General features: G+C 41.1%; 1 protein-coding gene across 2 annotated transcripts; it reads right to left on the bottom strand.

The window, feature by feature from the left end:
• Positions 1-88: 88 nt before the first annotated feature.
• Positions 89-26,844, bottom strand: L2HGDH (L-2-hydroxyglutarate dehydrogenase). Of its 2 annotated transcripts, XM_080917469.1 has the most exons (10): positions 26,693-26,844; positions 24,807-24,922; positions 23,818-23,969; positions 17,870-18,001; positions 13,029-13,191; positions 11,731-11,765; positions 9,927-10,094; positions 9,070-9,227; positions 7,456-7,587; positions 89-1,942 (listed from the first exon to the last, which is right to left on the bottom strand). In XM_080917469.1, the coding sequence occupies exons 1-10, from the start codon at positions 26,830-26,832 to the stop codon at positions 1,747-1,749; spliced, it is 1,392 nt and encodes a 463-aa protein (XP_080773595.1). In that variant the 5' UTR covers positions 26,833-26,844; the 3' UTR covers positions 89-1,746. The 2 variants fall into 2 exon arrangements, with proteins under 2 accessions (XP_080773595.1, XP_080773596.1); XM_080917470.1 differs by lacking the exons at positions 17,870-18,001; positions 23,818-23,969; positions 24,807-24,922; positions 26,693-26,844 and adding an exon at positions 17,810-17,868.
• Between the last annotated feature and the right edge of the window lie 23 nt (positions 26,845-26,867).

Genomic DNA, 26,867 nt, shown 5'->3' on the forward strand with positions numbered 1-26,867 from the left:
GGTCTGAGTAAAAAAAAAAAAAAAGATCTCAACACCAAGAAACATTAAAATATTTTAATAATAATATACATTTTTATTTTCTCAGAAAGACATAAAATTCTTATATAACAGTGTTTAACAAGAACATCCTATTGTCATAAATATCAAGTATTTCACAAACAGATTACCTGACATATTTCAGCAGATTTTCACTATTATTTTGGGGCATTCAATACAGACTCAAATGGAGTCAGAGTTGCTTCTATCATGGTAGTTATTCTGTAACTTATTTTTTCACAGCTTAGTGTTATGTGCACGGGTCTCACGCTGACGAAACAACCAATGCACACTTCTCTCACCACATCTAAAAGGAAAAGGTTCTGTCTTATAAAGTAAAACAATCTTAAGGTAATGTTTGTATCACTAAAGTCTTAGAACTGAAAAGTATTCCACTCAGTGTGTTTCTTTTGGAATCAGTTGTTACGGAGGACCATTAGGGTTTGTTTTTTCTGTAAATGATTTCTGAATGTTTCAATATGCCATCCCAACTGCTGAATAACTGTCTCATCTATTTACCTGGGATATGCTGCCTCTTGAACTGAAGCCCACAATATGTATCCTTTTAAATGAATGGATTAGATAGCCTAGTAGATGTAACTCCAAGGGCTGCAGTGAAGAGGAACAAAAAAAAATACAAAACCAAGATTTTTCCTATCAACACACACATTTCTCTCATACATCCATCACATTGTTGGCAAGAAAAACGAAGATTAATCCTGAGAGAACACTCGGGAGAAGACACATGAAGTGTCCCCTTAGGTGCTGGCTGTTGCCATGGCCAGGTGGCCAGTTCTTCACTTACATTTCTATTTTCAGCTTTCTGAATTGTAAGACATACTTCACTAGCTAAAACACACACACAGTATGGCGCTTGACACCAACTCAACATGTCAGTGAAGTAAATATGAAGAACGTAAGGCACTTTCGCGGTTTACAAAAGTGAATGCCTCCAAGTTAGAGATTAACCAAAAATGGAAAAATGTCCTCACAAAGTTTATAGAAATTCTGAAAACCCCAAGTACATATGAGTCATGAGTAATCCTGGCCAACATCTCGGGAACCTTAGTGTGACCGAGACTGAGGTATGAAACACATAAAATTACACAGTGATACAGCCAGGGTCAGGGTTTGAAAGTGCACATATAAAATCACAGTCCTCTTACAGCCACAGGCAACTGCAGTGCAGGAACAAGCTCACAGGCACACTGCCATTCCCGTGAGTGATGGCGCCACACTGTGGGACGGCGAAAAAAGGACTGAGCTTGTTCTGTGCCACTTAGAAATGTGAAGTTTCATTTATTTTCTTGAAATCAAGCATTTTCATTTTCTAAATAAAGTTATTTAGAAAAAGGAGGAAATATTATAAACCCAAGCATTTATTTAGGGACAGACTATCTTTTACGTTGTCTTTCCAAACGTTCTGTAAGAGTGCTACCTAGATTGAGGTAGGGTGGGGTAAGTCCCTAATAAACTTGAAGTTTCAGAACAGGTAGTGATACACTTTGTTTCTTTGTTTTCAAGAATATGAACCTGAATTTCCAAAAAAATATTATTATACCTACTATATCCTGTTAATAAGTCAATGGTTATTTTAGCCTAAAAGGCATGGTTTTTAAAAAGTTAAATTTAAATTAACCTTAAAGCGCAGCCGGTAGACCCTTGCTGCTGATGTAGAGAACGTAGCTCAAGCACAGCACCCTCAGTCACTCATAACTCAAACCTTCGCTGTACTTCCTCTGCTATCATTCTAGAAATCGCCAGGGAAGAAGTGGCAGCGGGCGAAGGCGCATTCCTCACATGAAGAACACGAGCTCCAATCTCGCCAGTTCCTCCATCAAACACAAAGTCGTCTACCAGATTCCCATCTCTGTCCAGGGCCTGGGCCCGTACCCCGGCAGGGCCTCTGCAAAAGCAAAAACACAAACAGAGCGCTAATTATCTGAGCCAGAGAGAGGGCAGCCCACAAGCTTTCAAAGCAATCTTAAGGCAATTAAGTCTTTATCCTAAATGTAGTTATGTGGAACTCCTCTTGCTTCATGCTTGGCCAATGCATATCCTTAGCTAAGGCAGAATGGCTATTAAGTAACAGTGTAACAAACACTACTACGTAAGCATCCAAGCAATTCATTTCTTGTAAATATGTTCTTTCCACAAGTAGCAGTCAAATTCACATTTAATTGTAATAGCTGTCTTTACTCTAGGTCTCAGTCAATGGCAATCCTATACACCAGAGGCTGCACAGACTTTATAAAGCAGTGGGAGTAGGAGCTGGTTCCACCTGCACACCCCATCTAGGGTATTGTTGGGTTTTTTAGTTTTGTTTTGATAAACTATTATTAAAATTTATGAAAAAAGTATACTCTAAGTTGAAAATTTTAATTTCTTAACAGTTTAACATCCAATATAAGGAAAACCTCCAATTATAAAAAGATGGCAAGTATAAAAAATTAATTCAGCAACGTATTAATACTGTAGTGAGTCAAGTTCTGTTTTTTGCTTGGTTTGTGTGTGTGTGTGTGTGTGTGTGTGTGTGTGTGTGTGTGTGTGTGTGTGTGTGTGTCAGGGTCTAACTATGTAGCCCTGGCTGTCCTAGAACTCACTCTGTAGACCAGGTTGTCCTCGAACTCACAGAGATCTACCTGCTTCTGCCTCCTGAGTTCGAGGACTCGGTCATTAGGCCAGCTTTATTTTATTATTATTTATTTATTTTTAGATAGGGTCTCATGCAACCCAGGCTGCTCTTGAAGTGCAGCCAAGGATGACCTCAAACCTTTTTGAAAATTCACTTTTAAAAATTTCACTTGTACTGGGGTAGGCTTAAGAAAAGAAAGAGACAGGGTGCAAAGGCAGGTGCTGACAGTTTCTGTCTCTTGCTGGGCAGAGGAGGGACCCTAACCACAGGCTCTTGACACTTTTCTCTCAAGACCAAGGTTCATCTGCTCTGGCTGCTCTGGCTCCTCAGTGCACTCTTGAGCACTTGCTTGCAGACAGTAGCCCCGTGCTTCATGGCCAGGGGCCACGCCAGCCCTCCTCACCCTCTGCACCTGCTGAAGCTTATCCCGCTCCGGCTCTGTGCGCATCCCTGAAGTCATCTATCCCTGTCAGATCCCCCTACATGCCTTCCCAACTGAAAGTCCATAACCTAGTTCCAAAAAGTACTCGGTGTGTGGACGATCACATGCTTGCCTTCCTGCATCTCTGTCTGGCTTTGGCACACTGGCCAAGTAGACACGGAGGCCACACAGGTATTCCTCACAATTCTCACTGTTCAGCATCTTCCAGTCCCCATCGAAGTTCACAGGCATTTGAGGAACTGACTGTGGCTGGTCATGGTCAGCCACAGAGAGGGAGGGACACTCTCGACACTGATCCTGAGTGCTGGGATGGTAGGCATTTGATACCATGCCCAACATCCCACTTTATGACTATAGAAAGGTTCTTTTAGATTTAGAATTCTGTTTTATAAAATAGTTAAAGTTTACCGATGAAATTTGAATTAAACGTGTTTAGAATCCAAAATAATCCCCTTTAAAAATGTTCACGTTCAAAGCATAGCATGAAAAATAACTATCAGTGCATCATTAAGACACAGCGGAGCCTGGAATCATGAACAGTGTTTAATGACTCTGGGGAGGTCCAGATAAAACCTGAGGATACGAAGAGCAACATGATAACACTGTCCTCTAGACCTCAGCATGGCTGAACAAGGACGAGGACAAAATTAGCTACTATTCACCAAGCACTTCATGTGCTGGGATCGTCTCCTTTCTCCTTACAACTGCTGCAGAGGCTTGTGTGGTGCATAAGTAAGCTCGGAGGAACACAGAGACTGAGTAACATCCTGAACATTCAGTTCCACTGTCCACGTAGAGAGCCGAGCAAGAACGACAAGCGTGAGAAACTGCGTGTAAAAGGTAAATGATCGGCTCTGGAGAAGCAGGCTGTGGGGTTAGGAGGACTCCCGGTGAGCATCTGGGACAGCAGGGGAGCACAGGAAGGATGTCACTGAAATGACCACTTCTGAGGACAAAGATACTAATGTGGGCTCCCCTTTGCAGTCCACACATTTTATTAACTCAGCAGCACCAGGCACTTCTTGATCTTCTTAGCAAAGAATGCGGCTGCTGGTCACAGTGCCTGTGGGTCTTGTCTTGTCCCTGTGTCTCCCAGGGACAGTCACTGGTGCTAATCCTCTGTGTAAAACCACTTTCCTCAGTACAGAGCCTCGAACTGTATAATCCTTGTGACTGCCAAGCATGATGGAGTTAATACTCATTGCCTACAGCAAAGACTGTATCTACAGTTATTTCCCACATAAAGACAACTTATCTCTCAACACGTGTCCAAAATCTGTAACTCAAACTAAAAATAAGACACTATACTTTTCTTAAGATCTGACTACAGTTCACACTAGCATGGAATGTCCACACTACCAAACTCCTCATGTTCCTAAGAAAAATAAATAAAATAAAAAGAATATGTTAGGGTCTAACTTGCTATTTACAAAAATGAAAGCACCCCCTGGGGGGGAGAATTAAAATAAAGTTCCTAATGCTATATTATCTTGTTTTTGTGCAATGGACAGACACAATTTTCAAATTTCATTGAGCACTTTTTATTGTATATACATATTAATGCATGTGAATCACATCAATTAAAAACATAAACTTGGGGCTGGAGAGATGGCTGGCTCAGAGTTTAAAAGCAATGGCTGCTCTTCCAGAGGTCCTGAGTTCAATTCCCAGCAACCACATGGTGGCTCACGGCCATCTGTAATGGGATCAGTACCCTCTTCTGGCCTGCAGGTGTTCATGCAGGCAGAACACTGTATACATAATAAACACATGTTTCAAAAGCAAACATAAGCTCAATGGGAAGAAAGTAAGGTAGGAAGAATTGCAAAGGCCACCTTCTGAGCACAACACAGCCATTGCAGTAACAGCTCGCTGCAATGTGGTTGCCTGCGCTGGGTCTGCACAAGAACAGGCCTGATAATAGTCAGGTATAAACGGGGTGTCCTAAGGGGGCTCCACCCCTCATGCCTACCATCCAGATAAATCCTGGGAGCTCTCATTGCTTTCAGTTGTGCGGCCACTAGTGTGAGCTTACAAGGTTCCAACAGAGTTCCGAGAAAAAGTTCTTAAGTCAGCTCTGACTAAACCAGTAAGTCACAAAACAGAAACCATGATCTGGAAAGGGGAGTAGACAGGAATGGAATGGAGGCAAAAAAGTATGGGGTTGGGGGGAGAAAGTTATGCATGTATGAGATTGTTAAAAAATGAACTAAATGAAAAAGACAAGGCATATATCTGTAACCCAAGCCTCGCAGTAATTAAAATCTTCCTATTGTTCCAGGGCAGCATCAGTACCAGCTCCTCTTGGCAAACAGGTTTCCAGTTTCCTCTGTTTGGGGCATGTAGATACCCAATGCTTTCCCTCAATGTCAGCTATATAAATATACATATATACGTATGCATGTATATATGTGTGTGTGTGTATGTATATGTCTATACACACACACACACACACATATATATCAAGAATATTTCTCACATTGTCTCTCTAGTTTTAGACTAGTTGTTCTCAACCAAGGGAAATCCTGCCCCCTAGAGGATGTTGGCAATATCTGGAGACATTTTGGATTGTTACAAATGGGCACATGGATAAAGTCCAGGGGTGTCATTAAATACCCTGCAACAAGCTAGATAGGCCTCACAGCAAAGAAGTACCTGGTGCAAAACTGTCAGCAGCGCCAAGGTTACAGAGGAATCTTGCTTTGCATTTTATGACATAGTGTAATTTTCATTCTTGCTTGAAATTTTACTTTTGAATTCCTTAATAAGACATTTAACAAAACGATACGGGAGGAAAGATATAGGACATCATCTTTTTACTTCCTTACAGTGCTAACAAACTGCAGTAACAGTAACACACTGGTGCCATATTAATCAGAAAATGACTTGAGCTTAGAATTAATCTAAGGGTCTTACTGACAATCATGTAACATTTGTACACCTCATGGATATATCTGATAGATAATAACTTCACATTCCAGTCTAATGCATAACAGTAAGTTATTGTTCACAATGCTTTGCTAAGCAGTAAGAGCCAAGGTGAATGGCCTCTGGTAGCTACTGATACTTTAGGGTACAATTTTAGAGTAATACAACCCTCTAAGCATGGTTTCTATTAGTCTGTTGTTCTTTGTGCTAGGGATCCAACTCCAGACTGTACATTATATACACACACACACACACACACACACACACATATACATATACACACATATGTCAGTATCTACCGCCTCTTATACGTTTATGACACAATACTGACAGGACAGTTATGGTCTGAATACACTGGGCTGCATTACAATAAGACAGGCGGGACTGAGGCTTCAAACTGGGAAAAGTTCTATTGATCTTATCATTAAATATTTCAGGCATATAATAAGATATCAATAACAGCAGATATGTTCTTTAAGAAAAACTAGAAACAGCTGAGGCGACTGTGGCTCTCTGCTGATACGCAGTGACGCTCACTGACAGGACACTAGGCTAGTTTCTACAGCAGCTCTGGGGCATCATGGGAGGTATGTCAACACAGCACGAGGGCCTCGGAGACACCGTGGAAGGGGCCTAACAACTGGCATGGGCTCTAAAAATATCTCCAGGGAGGACAAATTCACAGGCTTGATGAATTCAGGATAATCTCTACATCAAGTCCAAAGGAAGTCTTTAATTCCAAGAAGAAAACACCAACAAACTTTCCATGATGTCCCTGAGCAAGGATTTAGATCAGCAATGGCCAGGCTGCACCCTGCTTCTGTCCTACGAGCAGAGTCAGACTGGACAGAAGCATGGGTAAGGGGACTGGAGAGATCCCTCGGTGACCAAGAGCGTGCACTGCCCTGAATCTGAGTTTGATTCCCAGCAGCCACTGTGGGCAGCTTACAACTCTGCAGCTCCAGTTCCATGGGATCCAACGCCTGTTCTCCTCAGAACCTACACTCATGTGCACACACACCCACCTCTCCGCAGACATACACTTAAAAATAAAATTTAAAAATTTTAAGTAAAGAAGAAAGGCAAGTATATGTCTAAGAGGTTTTTAAGACTCAATCAAGTTGTCATACACCTTTAATCCCAGCACTCAGAAGGCAAAGGAGGCAGAGCTCTGAGAGTTCTCAGACAGCTAAGGCTATACAGAGAAACCCTGTCTCCAAACAAAAACAACAACAACAACAAAAAAATGGGCGATAACAAAGAACTAAGGGCTATGAGACAGCAATGCAAGAGGGACACAACCTCTTGGGAAAAGAGAGCAAAGATTCTGAGGCTGTGCCATCTAAAAGACAGCTATCACCAGCCAGGCCTCCCTCTCAAGTCCTCCTCCTCCTCCACCACCACATTTCCTTACCGAAGCACGTCGCTGATGGTAATTTCAGGAATGAACTTCTGAAGATATTTCACTGTTTCACTGAGAAAACAGGCTTTATACATTTCATTAACTCCATAAGAGAAGTTCTGGAATACCAGTTTAATGAAACCACTAAGAATGAAGGAGAAAAAAAAAAACCAAAAATCCTTGAGACAAAGGAATCTTTTATTACTTTAAAACATCTATATGTTTTATAAAAAGTCAAAAAAGTTACAGTAAAGAAACTTTTGGCCAATATAAGGAGAGGAATTCATTCATACTCAAAATTATTAAGGAATGTGATTTCAGAATGGTAGTCTAGAAGCTTGCTAAAGTTCAGGTTTTCTAATGCTTTCAATACACTAAAAAGGCATCTTTAAAACAGTGGGACACCTATCCTAGTCTGGCAGAGGCACAATATTCGAGCAGTGGTTCTAAAGTTAGATTCTGTACACATGCTAAAAGTCCCACCTAATCTGTGACAGAATCTGCAGAGGGTAAAGCCCATTTGTAATTTGGAATGCTTTCCAGTGGTTTTATAAACTCTTCTGAAGAGGAAGAGGACTAAGAAGACCAGAGCTGGGAGAAGGCTCGTTTGGTAGTGTTTACCATGCAAACATGAGGCTGAGGGAAAAGAATACCTGGGGCTGTTCAGCTAGTCTAGTTGAGTGTCCCAAAAATAAAAACAAGGTGGATAATAATGACTGAGGATGACGCCGTGTTGGCAATTCCTCTAGGCTCCACCCAACAGCTACTTAGAGACCATACCTGCCAAGTACAAGCCAGATTGCTCTTCCTTTCCCACCTCTCCCCCCTCCCTCCTCTGTCTTTCTCTGTCCCCCTCCTTTCTCTCTACCCCTTTATAGATCCCTTCCCTTCCCCCAATAAACTTCATTCTGTACTAGGTCTATGGCATGGTAGTGATTCCTCAGGGGAACAGCTTGGCCAGTCCTACTGAGATGTTCCCTCCCAGTGCACTATACCACACACCTGACATTAAACTACGGCCTACACATGTACATGCATGTAGCATACCCACACACATCATGCACACAGGAAAAAACAAACAGAATACTTCATAAAGCTATCTCTTAGAACAGTGTCATAAGTCTATACAGTATTAATCTTAGATTTACACCACACACACACACACACACACACACACACACACCATCTCATCAGTAATTTTTATAATTTTTATCTAATAGCTTAAAAACAATGGTGACAAGCTTGAAATGATCTTTACAAAGTAATTTCAGGTCTTTTAGCAACATTTAAAATACAGACTAACAGATGTATAAACGGCTTTGGCCTTACTTTCTTCTTAGCTAAAACATTATCACCCTGGTTCTCCAAAATCTTTGTGAGGTAGTTGAACATTACACTTAACATGAAACATAAACCAGAGGAAAAAAACCCTACTTAGTATGTACAAGGTTCTTCTTTCAATCCTTAGCATCAAAACCAAATAATCAAATTTATGCTTATTACAGAAAGATCTCAATTTGGAATAATAAAAATTAACATAACAATATATATACACGTTTAGACTATCAGAATATCAAAAATTTCTGGAATTAAAAAACTAAGCACATAAAATCTTAACATTGTTACCTTTTGAGAATTACTTCCATAACATCTTTGGCATTGAAGTCAAAGGGTCTGTAACCTTCTCGTTTAAAGGCAAGCACTGCATTAGGCCCTAGCCAAATAGTGCCATCCAGCCTTGGTGTAAAGTGAACTCCTAGGAAGGGAAACCGGCTGTCCGGAACCTGCAGATTCAACACGGCAATGAACCGTTAGCTCTGTTCACATTCTACTGTACTGCACATACAAACATCCAACGGTGATGTAAGAGAGCTCCATCTAGACATTTGTGTGCACTGTAAACTACATTCAGACAGGGTTTTCTATTAACACACGTTCTGTTTTAAAATGCCAATGACATTAATATATATTGTTCCACTTCTCCATTGTTCTGGGAAAGGGGGGAAAGATGAACCGTTCTATTCATATTGTTGCCTCTTTCTCCTATAAGAGAGGTCTGTGACCATCAGGAAAATCAGGGCTGCCAGGAAAAAAATGTACACAGATGAACTCAGTCATCTGGTTCAGCCTCACATTCTCTCGGGGACTTGTTCATCAGCAGGGTAAATGCAGGCAGGAGAGCAAGCACTTCATTTACACACCCCTGACTTTTACTGCCTGGAACTGGAGCAGCTATAGCCCTCCTGTTCATGTTCGTACTGCTGTCCCACAGAGGAGGGAGGAGCTGGATCTTTGTACTTCCAGGGTGTACTCATATTTTTGAGACATGTGACCCACAGAGCATAAGGCGGCTTTAGGGACAAAACCACAGCTGACAGATGACAGTATCACACACACAGCCTTGAAACCTAATAAAGTTTTTATTTTCATTTCCTTTGTGGCTCCAACCAGCTTGATGGATGAGAAGAAGTATCATTACCTACCGGATAAATATTTCCTTTTACAAGGTAGCCCTTTTCTGGCTTTAAGACCAGGTAATCTCCCCGGAATGGGACAATTTGAGGGTCAGGATTGCAGCCACTCAACTCTGAAATACGGTCTGAATGAAGACCAGCGCATGTCACGACATATCGACACCGAATTTCCTTTCCCTGGTACAAATAAAGGAGCATGGTTAGTTTCTAAATACGAGAAAGAAAAATGCAGCAGCCCTTGTCTGTGTGTGAAACCTTAGAAACCCCAAATCCTCCAACTGAATGCAGTTAACAGAGGTAGGTAAAGAAGGGTGGGTTTAATCAACAAACTACATGAATGCACGGGAACACCACACTGAATCCCATTATACTGCTGACATGTGCAAACTAAGATACTTTTCCAGGGGTTGGGGGTGGTAGGCATTCTTACTGTGTAGCATCTTTCATTCATATAAGGAATAGTTGCACCTTATTAGATGTAAACATAGTAGTTTTGCCCCTTCCTTGTTTTTACTTGTCAAACCTAAGTACAGTTTGACAGACTCATGTCACCCTGCATCTGCTGGGCATAGTGATGGTACTCAGCTGCAGTGCCCACTTCCGCAGCTGACTTCTCAGACTGCCAGAAAGCCTGTGGCCCATCAACTTCCTTCTAACCTAGGTATCCCCTAACTGTTAAGGCTGAATGCTTTATAAGTCTCGTATCACTTATGGTGACTCTGCTCTCACTGATACCTGAGGGCATAGGGAATCCACTGTCCTATGGTTTTCGCTTTAGACTATGGAGACTGGAGGAAAATAATCATCTCCCTTTGCACAACCTGCACACTCTTCCCCAAGTGTTGCAGCAAATATTAAGCAAATAATATAATATATATAATTATATAACATTAAATATTAATATAATCTGTGGCTACCAGTCTTGAGCGGTCTTCCTCCACTGGAGCTGATCCAGTATGGAGCCATGTGTCCCATCTCTTTCTCCACCACGTGGTCCTCGAGCAGCCCTCTCCCGGCTGTCTCCCTGCCAGCCAGAAACTGAGCTCACATTCCCCACAGCCTAGTAAAATCATGACTCAACAATCAATAACTTATCAAACAGAATTGTGTTAAATTCTCAATCCACAATCCATCGCACAATAAGCTTACAATTATTTGTCAAAGATGTAAACCACCCACCTAGATAAAAACAAATTGAGCCATAGAAACCCTTAGAAAGAATCACATCTACCTATCGCCAATTAAGATCACTGGGGTCTTTCTCTTTTGCCAGCTCCATGTTGATTCTCTCTCCTTCCTCTTCTCTCCAGCCTTACAAAAACTTTATTCCCACCCCGCTCTATTGACAATCATGTATCGCCTTGACATCAACCTACACCAAGTCTCTGAGCTAGCAGTTAATACGTGATAAAGTATCAGTGCTTAAGAGAACTGACTGTTCTTAGGATCTAGGTTCAGTTTTTGCACCCACATGGTGACTCACAATCTTCCTCAAAACTCCAGTTCCAAGCACCCAATGAGAGCACCAGGAACACACAACATGCACAGACACACATGCAGGCAAACACCCATACACATAAGATAAATATAATTGTAAAATCCCAAAAGACACGCAAGAGGGGAGACTGACTGGAAAGAGAAAGGAGAGTAGAAGGGGTGAACGCGACACAAACACATGCACATGCATACACATGCATCTGTACACACTTCAACATGTGCACACATATAAACAGACATATACAAAAAACATAGCAATCATTCAATGATTCAAATTAACAAGTCAATGAAAGTGTAAACAGTCAAGAATCTTTACCTTACTATTCTTGACAGCGATGGGATAGTTCATTCCTGGCAGGTATAAAAAGAGTTAGTGAAACTTTTATTTGAGTAAAAGAAAGCTATCATTATTTAAAATATTATGCCAAGTGACAAATTTAAGTGATTGTCTTAATTACATTTTAATTTTCATTCTGAAACTTTACCAAGTAAGAAGACTAAAGCAATTCATATTTGACAAAATATGAAATGCTAGAAAGTTTTAGGGTGTATCTTTAAAATTCATTAACTACCATACATTCTCTAGCTTGCCCCAGTACAGACCCCCTACTTCAACAGCATATCATGCTCTGCATGTATAGCAATACCATCATAAATGAATTTAATTTAGCCCACAGAACTAAAGCATGGATATTAAACAAACGGCAACGTGTGTCCAAGTGTTGGTAACCTGATTCTTTACAGGCTAGGTTGTTCAGGGAAGCACAAGTTTTCACAAAGCAAATAACTCCAACAATGAACTGACCAGTTATCATATTCATTTGTACTTATTGATGAGATATTAACACCCTATAAAGCATACCTACAGGGAAAAGACTATTATCTACCTATATTGTGAATTTGACTTATTCTGCTCCCCACTGAAAACAACTGTATTTAACAAATTTGTTCATCTTAGAGCACAGAAGGATGCTGGGCCAGTGAGTCACACAATCCAGACCTCCTTTAAAACCTGCTAAGGAAGAAGTGGATTCTCCCTCAGATTTCCATGAAGCAAACAGTAGGGTTGTAAGCCTCTCATTTGACTAAAGAGAAAAATACAAATCCCAAAGCAGAATAAAGCAGGCTTTAGCTACAGCCTAAATGGGGCACAGGAGGTTAGACTCAGAATGGCTGAGCCTTTTAATGATACTGCTCTGCCGTTTGAAATTTGATTGTGTTCAAAGATAGCCAACCACTTACTATTCCCTAAGCCATATCCTCTGACAGTCTGATTCAAGAAGTCTAGATGGCATTAAAATCTGTATTTATAGCAAGCACTGCTGGGGGAACTGTCTGGAGGCAGGCCAACTGTACGCAATAGCCATGTCTGTTCAGATTTTAGTGCCAGTCAAATGTCTACTCAGTGCCCAGTTCTATCAGCACACAAAAATCTAGGAACTCTGGGTCTGCTCTGAGCAGTCCCACCCCTGTCCCTTCTGCACTCAACTCTGGCTCTGTGCTTCACTCTAGTCTGACTCCCAAGTCTCTTAGAAGTGCCACCCAATGAGGCTAATTCTATTTCATTTTTAATTAATATAAATATTTTATAGACAAGACACAGACGGGGCTTACCATCCTTATTTCTTGAAGGGTTTTCTTTAGCTATTTCAATTTCTTTTACCTCAAAATCTTTCAAGATAGAGCCACCTGCTTCTTGGAAATCCTGGGCAAATGACAAAGCTACCTGTTGGTAGTTCACAATGCCAGTGTATGGACAATCAATAGCCATTAGACCCTAGAATAAATGTATAAAAAAAGTCAAATGATGTAAGAATCAGTAAGGTTTGCTTGCATTTTTTAAAGTATTATTTATTTAATGTATAAGTTCACTGTAGCTGTCTTCAGACACACCAGAAGAGGGGATCAGATCTCATTACAGATGGTTGTGCACCTCCATGTGGTTGCTGGGAATTGAACTCAGGACCTCTGGAAGAGCAGGCAGTGTTCTAACCACTGAGCCATCTCTCCAGCCCTGTTTGTTTGCATTTCTATATTTGTTTATTTTGATGGGTAACATACATTATCCTTAATCAACAAAAAAACCTGACAGTGTCTTTAAAAAGTAAGAAAAGTTTGCTCTTGTTATGTGTAAATTTGGACATGAACACACATTGTATACATACATGTATGTATGTATGTGTATGTGCGTGTATATATATATATTTATATTCGTGTGTGTGTTCATGACCAAATGTATATGTGTGTGTGCGTCTACTAAAGGACAGAAACAATACTAGCTATATATGAACAGCTTAAAACCAGAAAACAATTATTCTTGGATTTTTTAAGAAATAAAGATGCTTGATTTTCAAAGTTGCCCCAGGTTGCCAAGACTGTTCTTAGGATTTATTACTACTATTCAGGACAGTTCATTCTCTGGCTCTAAGAGACTCGGCTGAAACCTTTGCAGTGTGCACACTGCTCACAGTCAGGCTGAAACCTTTGCAGTGTGCACACCGCTCACAGTCAGGCTGAAACCTTTGCAGTGTGCACACCGCTCACAGTCAGACTGAAACCTTTGCAGTGTGCACACCGCTCACAGTCAGGCTGAAACCTTTGCAGTGTGCACACCGCTCACAGTCAGGCTGAAACCTTTGCAGTGTGCACACCGCTCACAGTCAGGCTGAAACCTTTGCAGTGTGCACACCGCTCACAGTCAGGGAACTCAGCTGCTCCGGCTCCCTGCCCACACTGTGTGCTGGGCACTGCTAAGCTCGGCTGTAGGTCTTCTATTTGAGACCAAAGATAGGAAATGTTGGCGTCCCTAAGCAATGTGTACGGAAGATATGGAATGTTGCATGTTACATGACAAATTCAGCTTCACTCACGTAATAAAAGAAACAAACAGCCTGGCTTTTGTTGAGTTCTCTATCACTGAAGGCATGGATTTAGATCTAAATCCATACTTCTTTTATTTATTTATTTATTTATTTATTTATTCATTCATTCATTCATTCATTCATTCATTTATTTATTTTGGAATACGTGGTGAATATACCACTGGCCCTTTCCATTACTGAAGAAAAGAAAAAGAATAGTATATCTCACAGAAAATACTGAGTTTGCTTTGGTGCTAAACTTCACACTGAACATACACACACACACACACACACACACACACTCATCATTTATCTCAATCATTTTCCCTGAGGTCACTAGTCTCACAGGACTAATGTCCAGAGCTCAGTGTAACTAGTCATTTTTAAAAATATCTTTTTGTTTGGTCAACACAGCAATGTTGTTGACTTTAAAAAACAGCGTTTGAAATATCACTTGAGATATTTCAGTGGTATATTGGCCCTACCCCTTAAACGCTTTTCACTTTCCCACCCATCCCCCTCCAAACGATGTTTCCAGCCACCCAGGTTGGACCAAGGGCTCACAAAACATGAAACATTTGGCAAATCTCACCATTTACATCACCAGGCTTGATTCTAGAACATGAAAGCCGTTGTCACAGTTAGGAAATTACTCCTATTCTGATGGACACCTGTGAGACTTACTGCTCAACAATCCATACAAGTTAACAGCCACACTCAGTCTTAACCTAGAGAAGGATCCTGGGTGCAACAACCTTGGAAGGTAATGTATCAAGAGTTTAACCTTCCTTACCTAGCATAAAAACTGTGACAAGGGAGGAACAGAAACGTTCTGTAAACGTGCTTCATTCTAAACCAGGCTCTTTACAAGTCAAACATCCTCCTTACTCTGTATTCCTGGTACCTGCACACAAACCACTCAAGTACTTCCTGAGAGAACAAACATGAGGCATGTTTTTAAATGACTGCATTTGCCCTTTTCAGAACTCCCTTCTGCTCTTTTTCTAGTTTTGGGTTTGCTCCTTCTTAGGAGTGTTGGTGTCCCTAAGCAAATGTGCATGGAAGATGTGGGACAAGCCATCCTGGCCATGCTGTTGGGTTCCCAGATCCAGCCTGGCTGTAGTAGTCAGCTGAGATGGGGCTTGTGGATAGACTTGCTGTCCCTCAGCCTGGGGGCTGGGCAAGTGCTTTCCACATTAGTAGATCAGTCAAGGAAAGTTGGGAGCGAAACTCAGAAAGGACACAAAGGAGTAAAACCATGTGGTTGACCTCTTATGCTAAAAGAAAAGGACCAAGGGTGAGACTGGAAGTCAGGAGTATCATGGGATTACTCTGATGGTACTGTCAAGAGTTGTTCCTTCAAAGTTTACAGACCAGCTTACAAGTTTTGCAAGATTCTCTCCCCAGGGTTATCCAGTCTTCTTAAAGGAATATGGAGCAAGAAGTGTTTTAGACTTGACCTAATAAACTTCTGTGTAGCAGGCCAGGAGACCTAGAAATGACTGTACTATGGGAACATTCCTGGTTGTGGTGGTGAGGAGAGGGTCCTTTAGGGGCCAGACTGTATTTTCCACTTTGTACTGTCATAGCTGATGACTACGGGTGCCACCACATAGAGTGCAACACTGTGTGCAGCTTCAGAAGAAGCATAGGAAAGGGGGCTCACCCCTGGGAAGGCTGCTCACCCTCACATTAAGCTGACAGCACTCCTCTGTTGGTACAAGTCAGAGAACTAGCTCCATCAGAAGAGTTGGCACTGTGTGCTAGACTAAAATCTACCTTCTCTACAGTACAGTCCTTTCAGGCAGACAGCCACACTTTACTACACAGCAATCATATCTGTAGTGTCTAAAGCATTTGGCACACAGTAAATAAAGAATTTGCCTTCACTCAACAGAAAAGAAACCTGTTCTGAGTCCTTTGGGGGTAACACACTTGGGAGCTTGGGAGAGAACCAATTTCTTCTCTCTTAAAAAGATGTGCACATACGTCACTTTTTATTATCAGCACATATACTTCATCTGCCTCACTCAAAAAATTTAGAAGGATCATGTGGTCAGGTTTGAAGAAAATATCCAGACTCATCCCCGGTCCTCACAATCTGTGGAAAGTTTTGTTTTCGGACAGGAAAGCCTGACAACCAACCACAGGCTCTTGTTCCTATCTTGCTCCTGCGGTTTTTAATCTTTACAATTCTCCTCAAGAATATGCAGCAGATGACAATCAGAGACCCTTCTAGATCCCCCAGACCTCAGTATACCAGGAGAAGCCTGCTTCCAAGCTCTAAAACGGACTAAACTGGAATTATTTCTACATCATGCCTAAGCCTATAGATAGATATCAGAAGGCATTTTTGTCTTTTCAAATCTTTAAATTTTAAAATTATTTCATTATCAGATAAAAATTTCATGTTAAACTTGTATGCTTTCTGAAGATTACAAATTATTTTATTATTAAAGACAAGTCATGCCAGAGAAATTCTAACATATTAGCTTCACAATCAAAATATATTAAATCCATATAAAGTTATGAAACACCAACAAATTTAGTGTGCTTTCAGAAAACACTTGTTCAGTAAAAAAAGAGGTTACATTTCAGACTAAGCATCAAGTCCTGACAGACCAAACTGAAATGGTGTCAATTTCATGTCACTAAATTAAATTGCTTATCTAATCTTCTAAAAATCCAAGAGGCAGAATCTTTAAACTGATCAAGTTTAGTGGGTGTGACAAAGTTTCCCTTAATGTGAATGGCCAGGAAAGAACACCAACACGCCTGTCTGCTCTGTGCTGTTCCCGCTCTCCTTGGCTCTTTCTACCTAAGCCTCCTCTGCCCAGTTCCCTGATATCGCACACACTGTAAAAACGCCCTAATGAAGGGATAACAGGACAGAATAGAGGCATTCTCCACCTACATACACACTTGCTATCAAAAAGAGGTGCTGCATGCAGTAGGGGATTATCATCTCTTTGTAAATGATGCTCTGGCCAACTGGATATTCATAAAGGGAGGCACATACCTTGACCTGTGCCTCATGCTACATACAAAACCCAATTCTGAATGAAAGGTAAAATGCAGCTCTTAGAAAAACACGTAAGATATTTGAGACTATGGAACAGGAGAAGGCTTCTCAAAACAGAACACTAAAGGCATCAACCATAAAAAAACTGCTAAACTAATTACATTTTGAACTCCTGTCCTTCTAAAGATACTTTTAAAATAGACAAGTTACAAAAAGGCAGAAGGCACTTATAATATATTTAGATAAACAAGTATATATTTATATACAAAACATACAAATCTAGACTGAATTTCTATAATTAGTAAGAATTAATAATTATGAAAGAAGCAACTGGAACATATGTGGCTGAGGGAATAAATCGAGATCCTCTGGAAAACGGTTTTGGCAATATCTGCGAAAGCTGAACATAAAACGCATGAATTAAAACCTAACAATTCCTCTTTGATATATATAGCCAATATAGCAATATGAACATGTATTTCCCAAACATGCATTCTAGAATGTTCACTCACAGAAGCGTTATTTGGAATAGCTTATGGAAACTCTGTGCACGAGCCTGGTCAGTCACTCACCCTGCAGTACGGTTCCTTCTTTTTTATATCCTCCTGCTGGATCAGCCTCAAGCCTTGGACCCCATTCTGCAGGCCTCGCTCATACAGGGCCTCAAGTCTGGGGATTTCTTCTTGATCAACAGCTACTATTAGCTTCAGAAAATGACAAAATTATTGAACAAGGTTAAAAATATTACCAGCTATAAAATATATAAAGTCAACGTAAAAATAAAAAAGTATCAGATTTCCCAATTGAGGTTGATATAAAGCAACTTTCTTCTATAAATCTGCTTCCCTTTTCATTATTTTATTTCTATCCTTCACCAAAAAAAAAAAAAAAAAAAAAAAAAAAAAAAAAAAAAAAAAAAAAAAAAAGCATGAAAACTAACATCCCCAATGGGACATGCCTCACTTTCTGTTTCTTGCTGAGGGCTGCAATGCGATCCCAGACATACGCAGCTATTACTACTCCCTCCCTCCCAGCAGCAGGAGAAGCAGGGTGGCAGCTTTCCTGTGTTGCTTTTAAGATGTTTTATGCATATATGTGTTTCTCCGGCATGCATGCCTTTGTGCCCTTTTTATGCAGTGTTCATGGAGGGCAGAGAGGGTCATGGAGCCCCTGGAACTGGAATTACAGGCAGTTCTGAGCTACCATGTGGCCCCTGGGAATTGAACCTGGATCCTCTGCAAGAGCAGCCAGTGCTCCTAACTGCTGATCCATTTCCAGCTCTCTTTACATCTCTAAAAGTAAGTACCCTTCTTGTTTCTACAAGAAAATGTGAAGTGCCAGTATATAAAACAGAGCCTGTAATCTGTAATGGGGCACCGGTCTTGGCAAACTCTTCTTTTGATGTCTTGACAAATTACAGTCTTTACTGAATTACATTTAATCAACTTTCTTCTTTATTTATTTCTGGAAAAGTTATCTAAATGTGAGTTTCTTATTTTACAGCAAGGCAAAACACAGATACACATTCATGGGTACAGGTCACTACTTCATATCAAAGAGTCAACAGAATTCCGTAAAGTAATGCTTTTGTTCAAGGTGCAAAGTCTAGATATGTCAATAAATTATTAACTTCTAAACAAAGGACACCAGCAAAAAAGTGAAAAGGCAAATCACTGAATGGGAATATTTGTAAATCACAGTGCAGAACAAAGTCTGCCATCTTGACCTTGTTCAACCCAAGAGCATAAGATTCCCTGGAGCTGGAATTACAAGCAGATGATCTGTCAGAGGATTCTGGGAACCCTCTGGTCTGTAAGAACAGGAAGTGCTCTTAAGTACACTTCTTCCTTTTCAACTGCTTACAGAGACATGCAGCAAAGCCTTTCCTCATGAAAGCTGTCACATGTTTAAGAAAGAATCAAACCTGACTTTCAAAAAATGAAAGGAGAAAACATTTTCCAAATTACTTTGATTGTTTGAGACAGGGTTCCTCTGTGTAGCCCTGGTTGTCCTGGAACTCACTTTGTAGACCAGGCTAGCCTCCTCAGGGCTCCACCTGCCTCTTCCTCCAGAATGCTAGGGTTAAAGACGTGTGCATCACCGCCCAGCTTTCAAATTGCTTTTATGAAGTTAGTACACTCCCACGGTCTCCTGAGCTATACACCCTCAGCTATCATTTGTAAACACAGATGCAAAAATCTTTGGGAAAACAGCAAAATTAAAGAGCGCAACATATAAAATGGGTCATATGGCATAACAAAATGGAACGGATCATAGGAAGACAAGATCAGCTTAACACCCAAAAGCTAGTCACAACCTGATACACTAGAGTAGTGAAGCAGAAAAGTTAAGAGTTAAGAAAAGCTCTACAGAAAGAAGCAGAAAGACAATTCTAACACTCTCTGATGCTTAAAAAGCAAAAACCCAGGGGCCCCTGAGATAGCTCAGCTGGAAAAGGCACTGGCTGGCAAGCCTAAAACACCCGAGTTTGCATCCTGGAGTCTGTATGGTGGCATGAAAGAACGCTGCTCATACTTCATCTTCCAACTTTCACACACTCCATGGTATACATAAAGAAAGCAAGAGTGTGCGCGAACATTCACACACACACACACACACACACAGTAAAAAAATAAATAAAAGACATACAAACTAAGAAAGAAAACTAATTTAGTTGTGGATAACAAGACAGGATCCTGCAGGTGGAAAAGCCTAATATGCACACACACACAAAACTAAAATAAATGACATGAAAAAAACAATTTTCTCATAAAAGCATCAATAAAAATAAATTATGGTGGAATAACTTTAACAAAAGGGGCAAGACTTACACACTGAAAACTATAAAGCAAACCAGATGGTGGCAGCACACGCTTTAGTCACAGTACTTGGGAGGCAGAGGCAGGTAGATCTCGGAGTTTAATACCAGCTTGGTCTACAGAGTGAGCTCCAGGACAGCCAGGTCCTGTCTGGAAGGAAAAGAAGGAAGGAAAACTATAAAACAGTTAAAAGAAGTTAAAGATCTAAACAAATGGAAGAAATCCATAGTCAGGAATTGAAAGAGTTAATGCTGTCAAGATGGCAAATACAATATCTGGGGCTAGAAAGATGACTCGGCAGTTAAGAGCACTTCCTGTTCTTACAGAGGACCAAAGGGTTCCCAGAATCCTCTGACAGATCACCTACTAGTAACTCCAGCTCCAGGGGAAAGTTTAATATGGTAATATTCTCTAAATTGATCTACATATTAATGCAATTTCTATCAATATCCCAATTGCCCTTTTGGAGAGATTGAAAAATTGACCTAAAAGTTCATTTGGAAATCCAAGGATCCCCAAATAGCTAAAGCAATCTTGAAAAATAAGCATTAGGACTGGAGAGATGGTTCAGTGGTTAAGAGCACTGATTGCTCCTCCAGAGGTCCTGAGTTCAAATCCCAGCAACCACATGGTAGCTCACAACCATCTGTGGTGTACAACTATGATGTACTTATATATAAATATTAAATAAATAAATGTTTAAAAAAAGAGAAATAAGCATTAAAGTTATGGGACTTACATCCTGTATATAGGGATAGACGTATGTTCAACTGGTCTATAGAATGGTATCTAAACAAGAAGACACCTGATTTTACAGAAGAGTATTTTTCCTGTGGAAAGAAGACTTTCTAACAAATGATGTTGAGACACACAGGCATCTACATACAAAAGAACAAAGTTGAACATAGACCAGATATCAAAATTAACCCCAATGTGCTCACAGATTTACATGTAATAACAAATAGAAAATCTCTTAGGAGAAAAGCAGAGGAACCAAGCTTTATTATGTAGTATCAGTTGGTCATTTCCTAGGTATAATCCTGGAAGCAAAGTCACAAAAGAAAACCCTGACCTTATCAAAATTCAAACTATGGAGCTTCAAAGAATATCATCAGGAAAGCAATAGGGAAGCCCATGCATTACACCAATGCTTGGGATCATGTAGGTAACACAAAACTTCTCCTTCATGGCTTCATCTTTGGAGATTTCAATTACTCACAGAAAAACACAGTGTGAAACATTAGATGAAAAGCTCCTGGGATGTGGACCCACACTATCTCCCACAACCATGCCGTATATGTGACACTCATAGTCACTCTGTAGTCCCTCAGGACACCAGACTGACTGCATGATGTCACTATTTTAACAATGACCCAAAGTGCAAGTGTCATGGTGCTGGCGAGTATTTCATAACATGACAAGAAGGGTTCATACAGCACAATCAGGTATTTCGAGAAAGTCAAAGACTGATCACATTCACATAACTTATTAAAGTAGAGCATTTGCTAAAGTTGTTATTTTAACAAAATAGTTGTTGCTAGTCTCCTATATGCCTAATTTTGTATTAAGCTTTATCACTGGTGTGCATGAACAGGAAATACTAAGCCATGGAAAGGGATAGGCTATGCCTTTTCTATCATTCCAACACTATCATTCAACAATTAAAAAACAAGTTGCACAAATTTAAAATGAGTAAAAGACAGGATATCCATCGCTCTAAGGAAAACTACCTAAGTGGCCAATAAGTCCATTAAAATATATTAAACAGGTATGGCAGCTCCCTTTCTGGATGTAGAAATTAAGAGTTTCCCCATGTTCTTTGCTCACAGCAGCAAAGGCAGAAAAGCAAGCTTAGTGTCCAGTAACAGATGAATAAGGAAAATGTGGTGCAGAGGCTGCTGCATGTACAATCTGAAAGAACTAAATTCATTAAGGTTGGTTACCAGTGGCTGGAATAAGTGGATACTATTCAGAAGATCCTTTGTAAACATGCAACTACAAGAAGCTCAATGTGTTGTATTCTTGGAGACTATTGAGAACAGATTTGAAAACAGCATGTGCAACCTGGGTGGTGGTAGTGGTGCACACCTTTATTCCAAAAATTTGGGAAGCAGAGGCAGAGGATCTCTGTGAGTTTAAGGCCTGCCTGGTCTGCAAAGCGAGTTCCAGAGCAGCCAAAACTACTCAGAGAAACTAAAACAACAAAAACCAACTCATCGAGTGAGATAATACACATGACTATCATGTGTATTCATGCTATCACACATATTCACATGTGTATGCTGAATATATATGTACAATTTCTGTCAATTCGAAACAAACTCAAGAGTGACTGAAAGCTGGCTCTTGTTGGGCACGTATGAGGACTTGTGGTTGGCTCTCTAGCTCCCTTGTAAACACTAGTTTGTGACACGAGTCTGTGATCTCAACACCGGCAAGGAGAAAGGTATCCCTGAGGTTTGCTGGCCAGATTCCCTAGTCAATTAGTGAGTTCCAGGTTCAATAAAAAACCCTGCCACAAACAATAGGGTAGAATATGATTAAGAAACATATCTGATGTTAACTTCTGGCCTCCATATTCTTACCAGCTTATTATTTTGTTTTTATGTTAGCCAGTCTGATAACAATGAAGTAGTACCTCATAGAAGCACGTGTGTGTGTGTGTGTGTGTGTGTGTGTGTGTGTGTGTGTGTGTGTGCAGGCACACACAGAAAGAGAAAGCACTTGGTATCATTAGTCAATGCAATGGGAGAAGTCAGCTGTACTGTTATAAAGCAATAGCTCAACTTGGAGGCTAAGGCAGGAGATTCAAGGCTAGCCTGAGCTACATTGGAAGACACCAGCTTAAAAAAAATAAGCAACAAATGAATAAACAAAAATTTCTATGAGTTACTACTTCATAGCTATCAGATTGGCTAAAGTGAAAACAGAATAATAAGAGTTGGTAATAATATGAATAATATGAAGCTAGGACATCTTCACTAATTACCTTGAAAATGTAACTGTAACCATCTGGAAAAAACATATGGCAGTTCCTTCAAATATTAAAGATGGAGTTTCCACAGGACCCAGAAATTCCACTTTCAGAAATATTCCACTGAGAAATGAGAATGCTTCCATGAAAGTTATACATAAATGCCTACTGCCATATTATTCATAACAAAAAAGCAGAAACAACTCAAATGCATATCAGCTAGTAAGTGCATTTAATTGGGTCACCCATAAGAGAGCATGGGATAGTAACTAATGCTCCAACATGAACAGTCTCTGAAAACATTGTGGTAAGTGTCTATCTTTTTAAGTATTATAAAATACCACAGGAAAATGTTCTGACATAATCCTACTCATAAGATATGTAGAAAAGCAAGCAGATGTATAGAGACAGGAAACAAAATGGTTGCTAGGGGCTCAGGAGTGGTAGGAATGGAAGCTGCTGGTACAGGGTTTTATTTTTAAATATTTAAATATTTTTAAATTACTGTTAATACTGGCACAACTTTGTAAATATACTAAAATCTAAACTGTATACTTACTATATTCGATTACATGAAATCATGACATTGTTCTTTGTTATTCCTTAGTACTATATTAAGTTACATAGGCACAAAAGCAGAAAAAGTCGCATCTTTCTAAAATGTGCAACATTAAACCTAAGAAACCGCTGGTTATAAATAAGCCGAGACCCCGGTGGAATGCTGTACCTTGCCACACTGCCTGTAGGGAATTCCCTTGAGGTTACAATACTCATAGATGAGGGCTGCGCCTTCCACACACAGTTTCGCTTTCAGAGATTCGGGTTTATAGTAAATTCCACTGTGTATGACACCACTGTTCCGTCCAGTCTGGTGAAGAGCTATAAAACAAGAGAGATGGAGTAAAAAAGGTAAATGCCTCACACAAAACCTAGGAGATGAAGAACAACCACACATGCAGCCATCAGAGTCCACGTCATTGAAAAATCCTGCCTTCCTTTGCTTTGCCCATTGGCAACTGCCTACAGCAGCTATCCTGCAATCCTGCAGTCCATGAAATCAGCCATGCTTGATTTCACTTAAGATTTGTTTACACACCACTTCATCAAGCCCCTGTAAAGGCCTGCTGAGGGGCTGGAGAGATGGCTCAGCAGCTAAGAGCACTGGCTGCTCTTCCAGAGGTCCTAAGTTCGATTCCCAACAATCACATGGTGGCTCACAAGCATCTGTAGTGGGACCTGGTGCCCTCTTTTGGTGTGTCTGAAGGCAGCAATGGTGTACTCAAATACATTTTTAAAAAATCTTTTTTTAACAACAACAACAACAACAAAGGGGGCTGCTGAGGCTCTCTGCACATGCTCCAAGGCCCTCTCTTTCTTTCTGGAGGAAAGTGAAGCTGTTAGCATCAGTAGGGACAATCCTAGAAGCGGACTGGATGAATAAGCACAAACCTGGGGAGCACTATGCTACTCCCTAAGGGTCCCAGCGTACTCAAGCCTCCAGCCACCAATCGCACCCTCACGTGGTTTTATTCTCCCACCTCCCTCTTCTTCCTACCACCTTCCTACCTCCTCTCAAATAAACTACCTCCTCTCAAGCCCTTGTCCCAGACTTGGCTCTCCAGAGAACACAAAATGAGGCACTAACATCCACATTTTCCATAGTTGATTCAGCCTGACAAAATAAGCAGGTTCCCAGCAAGCTGAGGGTATACATACCTAAATCTTTCTCCTTTTCTACCACACCAATGGAAAGTCCGGGATGTTTCAGGATGAGTGTTCTGGCAGAGGCTAGCCCCACAATTCCACCACCGACGATGACTATATCAAATGAGCTTTAAGAGAAAGCAAGCTTTAAGAATTTATATATGGGGCTGTAGAGATGGCTCAGCGGTTTAGAGGACTGGCTGCTCTTCCGGAGGTCCAGAGTTCAAATCCCAGTAATCACATGGTGGCTCACAACCATCTATAATGGTATCTGATTCCTTCTTCTGATGTGCATGAAGGCAGAGCATTCACATACATAAAATACATGAATACATTTAAAAAAATTTTTATGTTCACAGACCTCATCAAACTTTACTTGCAAAATTTCATTAGTGAGCAATTGAAGTACTAATTAACACATTATTTATGTATCATTTATACTACTTACTCATCACACATAATGTATCAATAAGGCTCTTTGCCCTCCCAGACAGAATTAGATACTGAAGTTCTGTTGGGACTATGTTCTCTGGCATTTGAACCTTCCTCAGTTTAGCTCCGACCATGATGGAGCACTTGTCTAGCTAGGTGGCAGGGAAGAAGTTAGAGAAACCGTGGATGGAAGTGAACCAAGGGGTGGTGATGGTGGAGGCCCACTACATGAGACAAATAGCAGATGCCTCCACCAGAGGATAGGCTAGGAAAATGGCTAATTGCTAAAGTGCTTGCTGTACACGTGAGGACCTGAGTTTGTATCCAAAGCACCTTTATGTAAAGGTGTTCTTCATCCCACCTTGGGTCAGGGCAGGGAGACAGGCAGATCCCTCCTGCTTGCTAGCAATCTCCCCCCTTCCCCCAAGACAGTGGTGGTAGAAGCACTGAGGCAGACACAGGAAGAGCTTTGAGTTCAAGGCCAGCCTGGTCGACTAGATAGACAGGATATAAAGAGAGAGAGATCTCTATGTGGAGAGACAGAGCACACACAACACACACACACACACACACACACACACACACACACACAGAGGGAGGACAACAGGGAGGGTGACAGAGGAAAGAGAGGAAGATTGGGAGAGGACCAGTCTTAAAACTTAAAGTGGAGCAGGTGGGTGGCACATGCCTTTAATTCCAGCACTTGGAAAGGAGGGGCAGATTGATCGCTTGACACTTTGGAGGCCAGCCTGATCTACAAGGAGAGTTAATAGGATAGCCAGGGCTAAATAGGGAAACCTAGAGAAACAAACCACTACCATTTAACATGACCCTTAGACTAAAACTTGATGTACAGCTTAAACAAAAATACTGCCCCTTCCTCTCCAGTCTTTCCACCTCTGTTTGCCACTAAATCCATTCACAAGGCCCACCTTGTCTCAAACAACCAAAAGCTTTCCCCTGTAAAGCTTTCCCACAGAATACTGTATTTGCCGGCTTTCCTAGGCAAAACAAGGTAGGCAACAGAGCTGCTTCTCATGAGGACAACTCTAGTGTGTGCAAGGAACTTGACCCACTGAAGCCAAGTTCTGACTTTCCAAGCAACACAGGGAATGCGAGCTAAGAAACTGCATACTTATTTGCAGTATGTGAAGTCTTTTTAATCCTCAAAATAGGGATTAATAATAATTAATAAACGTAGGGATAGGACTAGGATCCTATTCACCCTTTAGAGTGGTTAAGAAATAGAGGGAAACAGATTTGCTCCTGACCTCCATTCAACACTGCCTTTCCCACGGCCCACAAATGCTGTGGACGAACCCTGCAGGTCAGCCGCTCCTAGAATTCGAGGCTGGACCACAGAATCAGGACCTCCTCGCCGGGGACAGAGACATCGAGTCCGGGCACAGGTTCAGTCGGAGATACCTGAGGGGAGCAGCAAGAGCAGGCCGCCGCCTCTCACTTACCTGGTGCTGGAGCTGCGACCACCCCCGCACAGTAGCCCGGGTACCCCGGACGCCCGCCCGCTTGCGCGGAGGAAGCCCCCTGCAACGCGGCACCCGGCCCGTCTGCAGACACCGCCCACGTAACACAGGGTCGGCCACATGGCCTGCGCCACCTCCCCTTCAACCTCAGCAGCCG

Source organism: Micromys minutus, assembly GCF_963924665.1.
Source record: "Micromys minutus genome assembly, chromosome: 1".
NCBI lineage: Eukaryota > Metazoa > Chordata > Mammalia > Rodentia > Muridae > Micromys > Micromys minutus.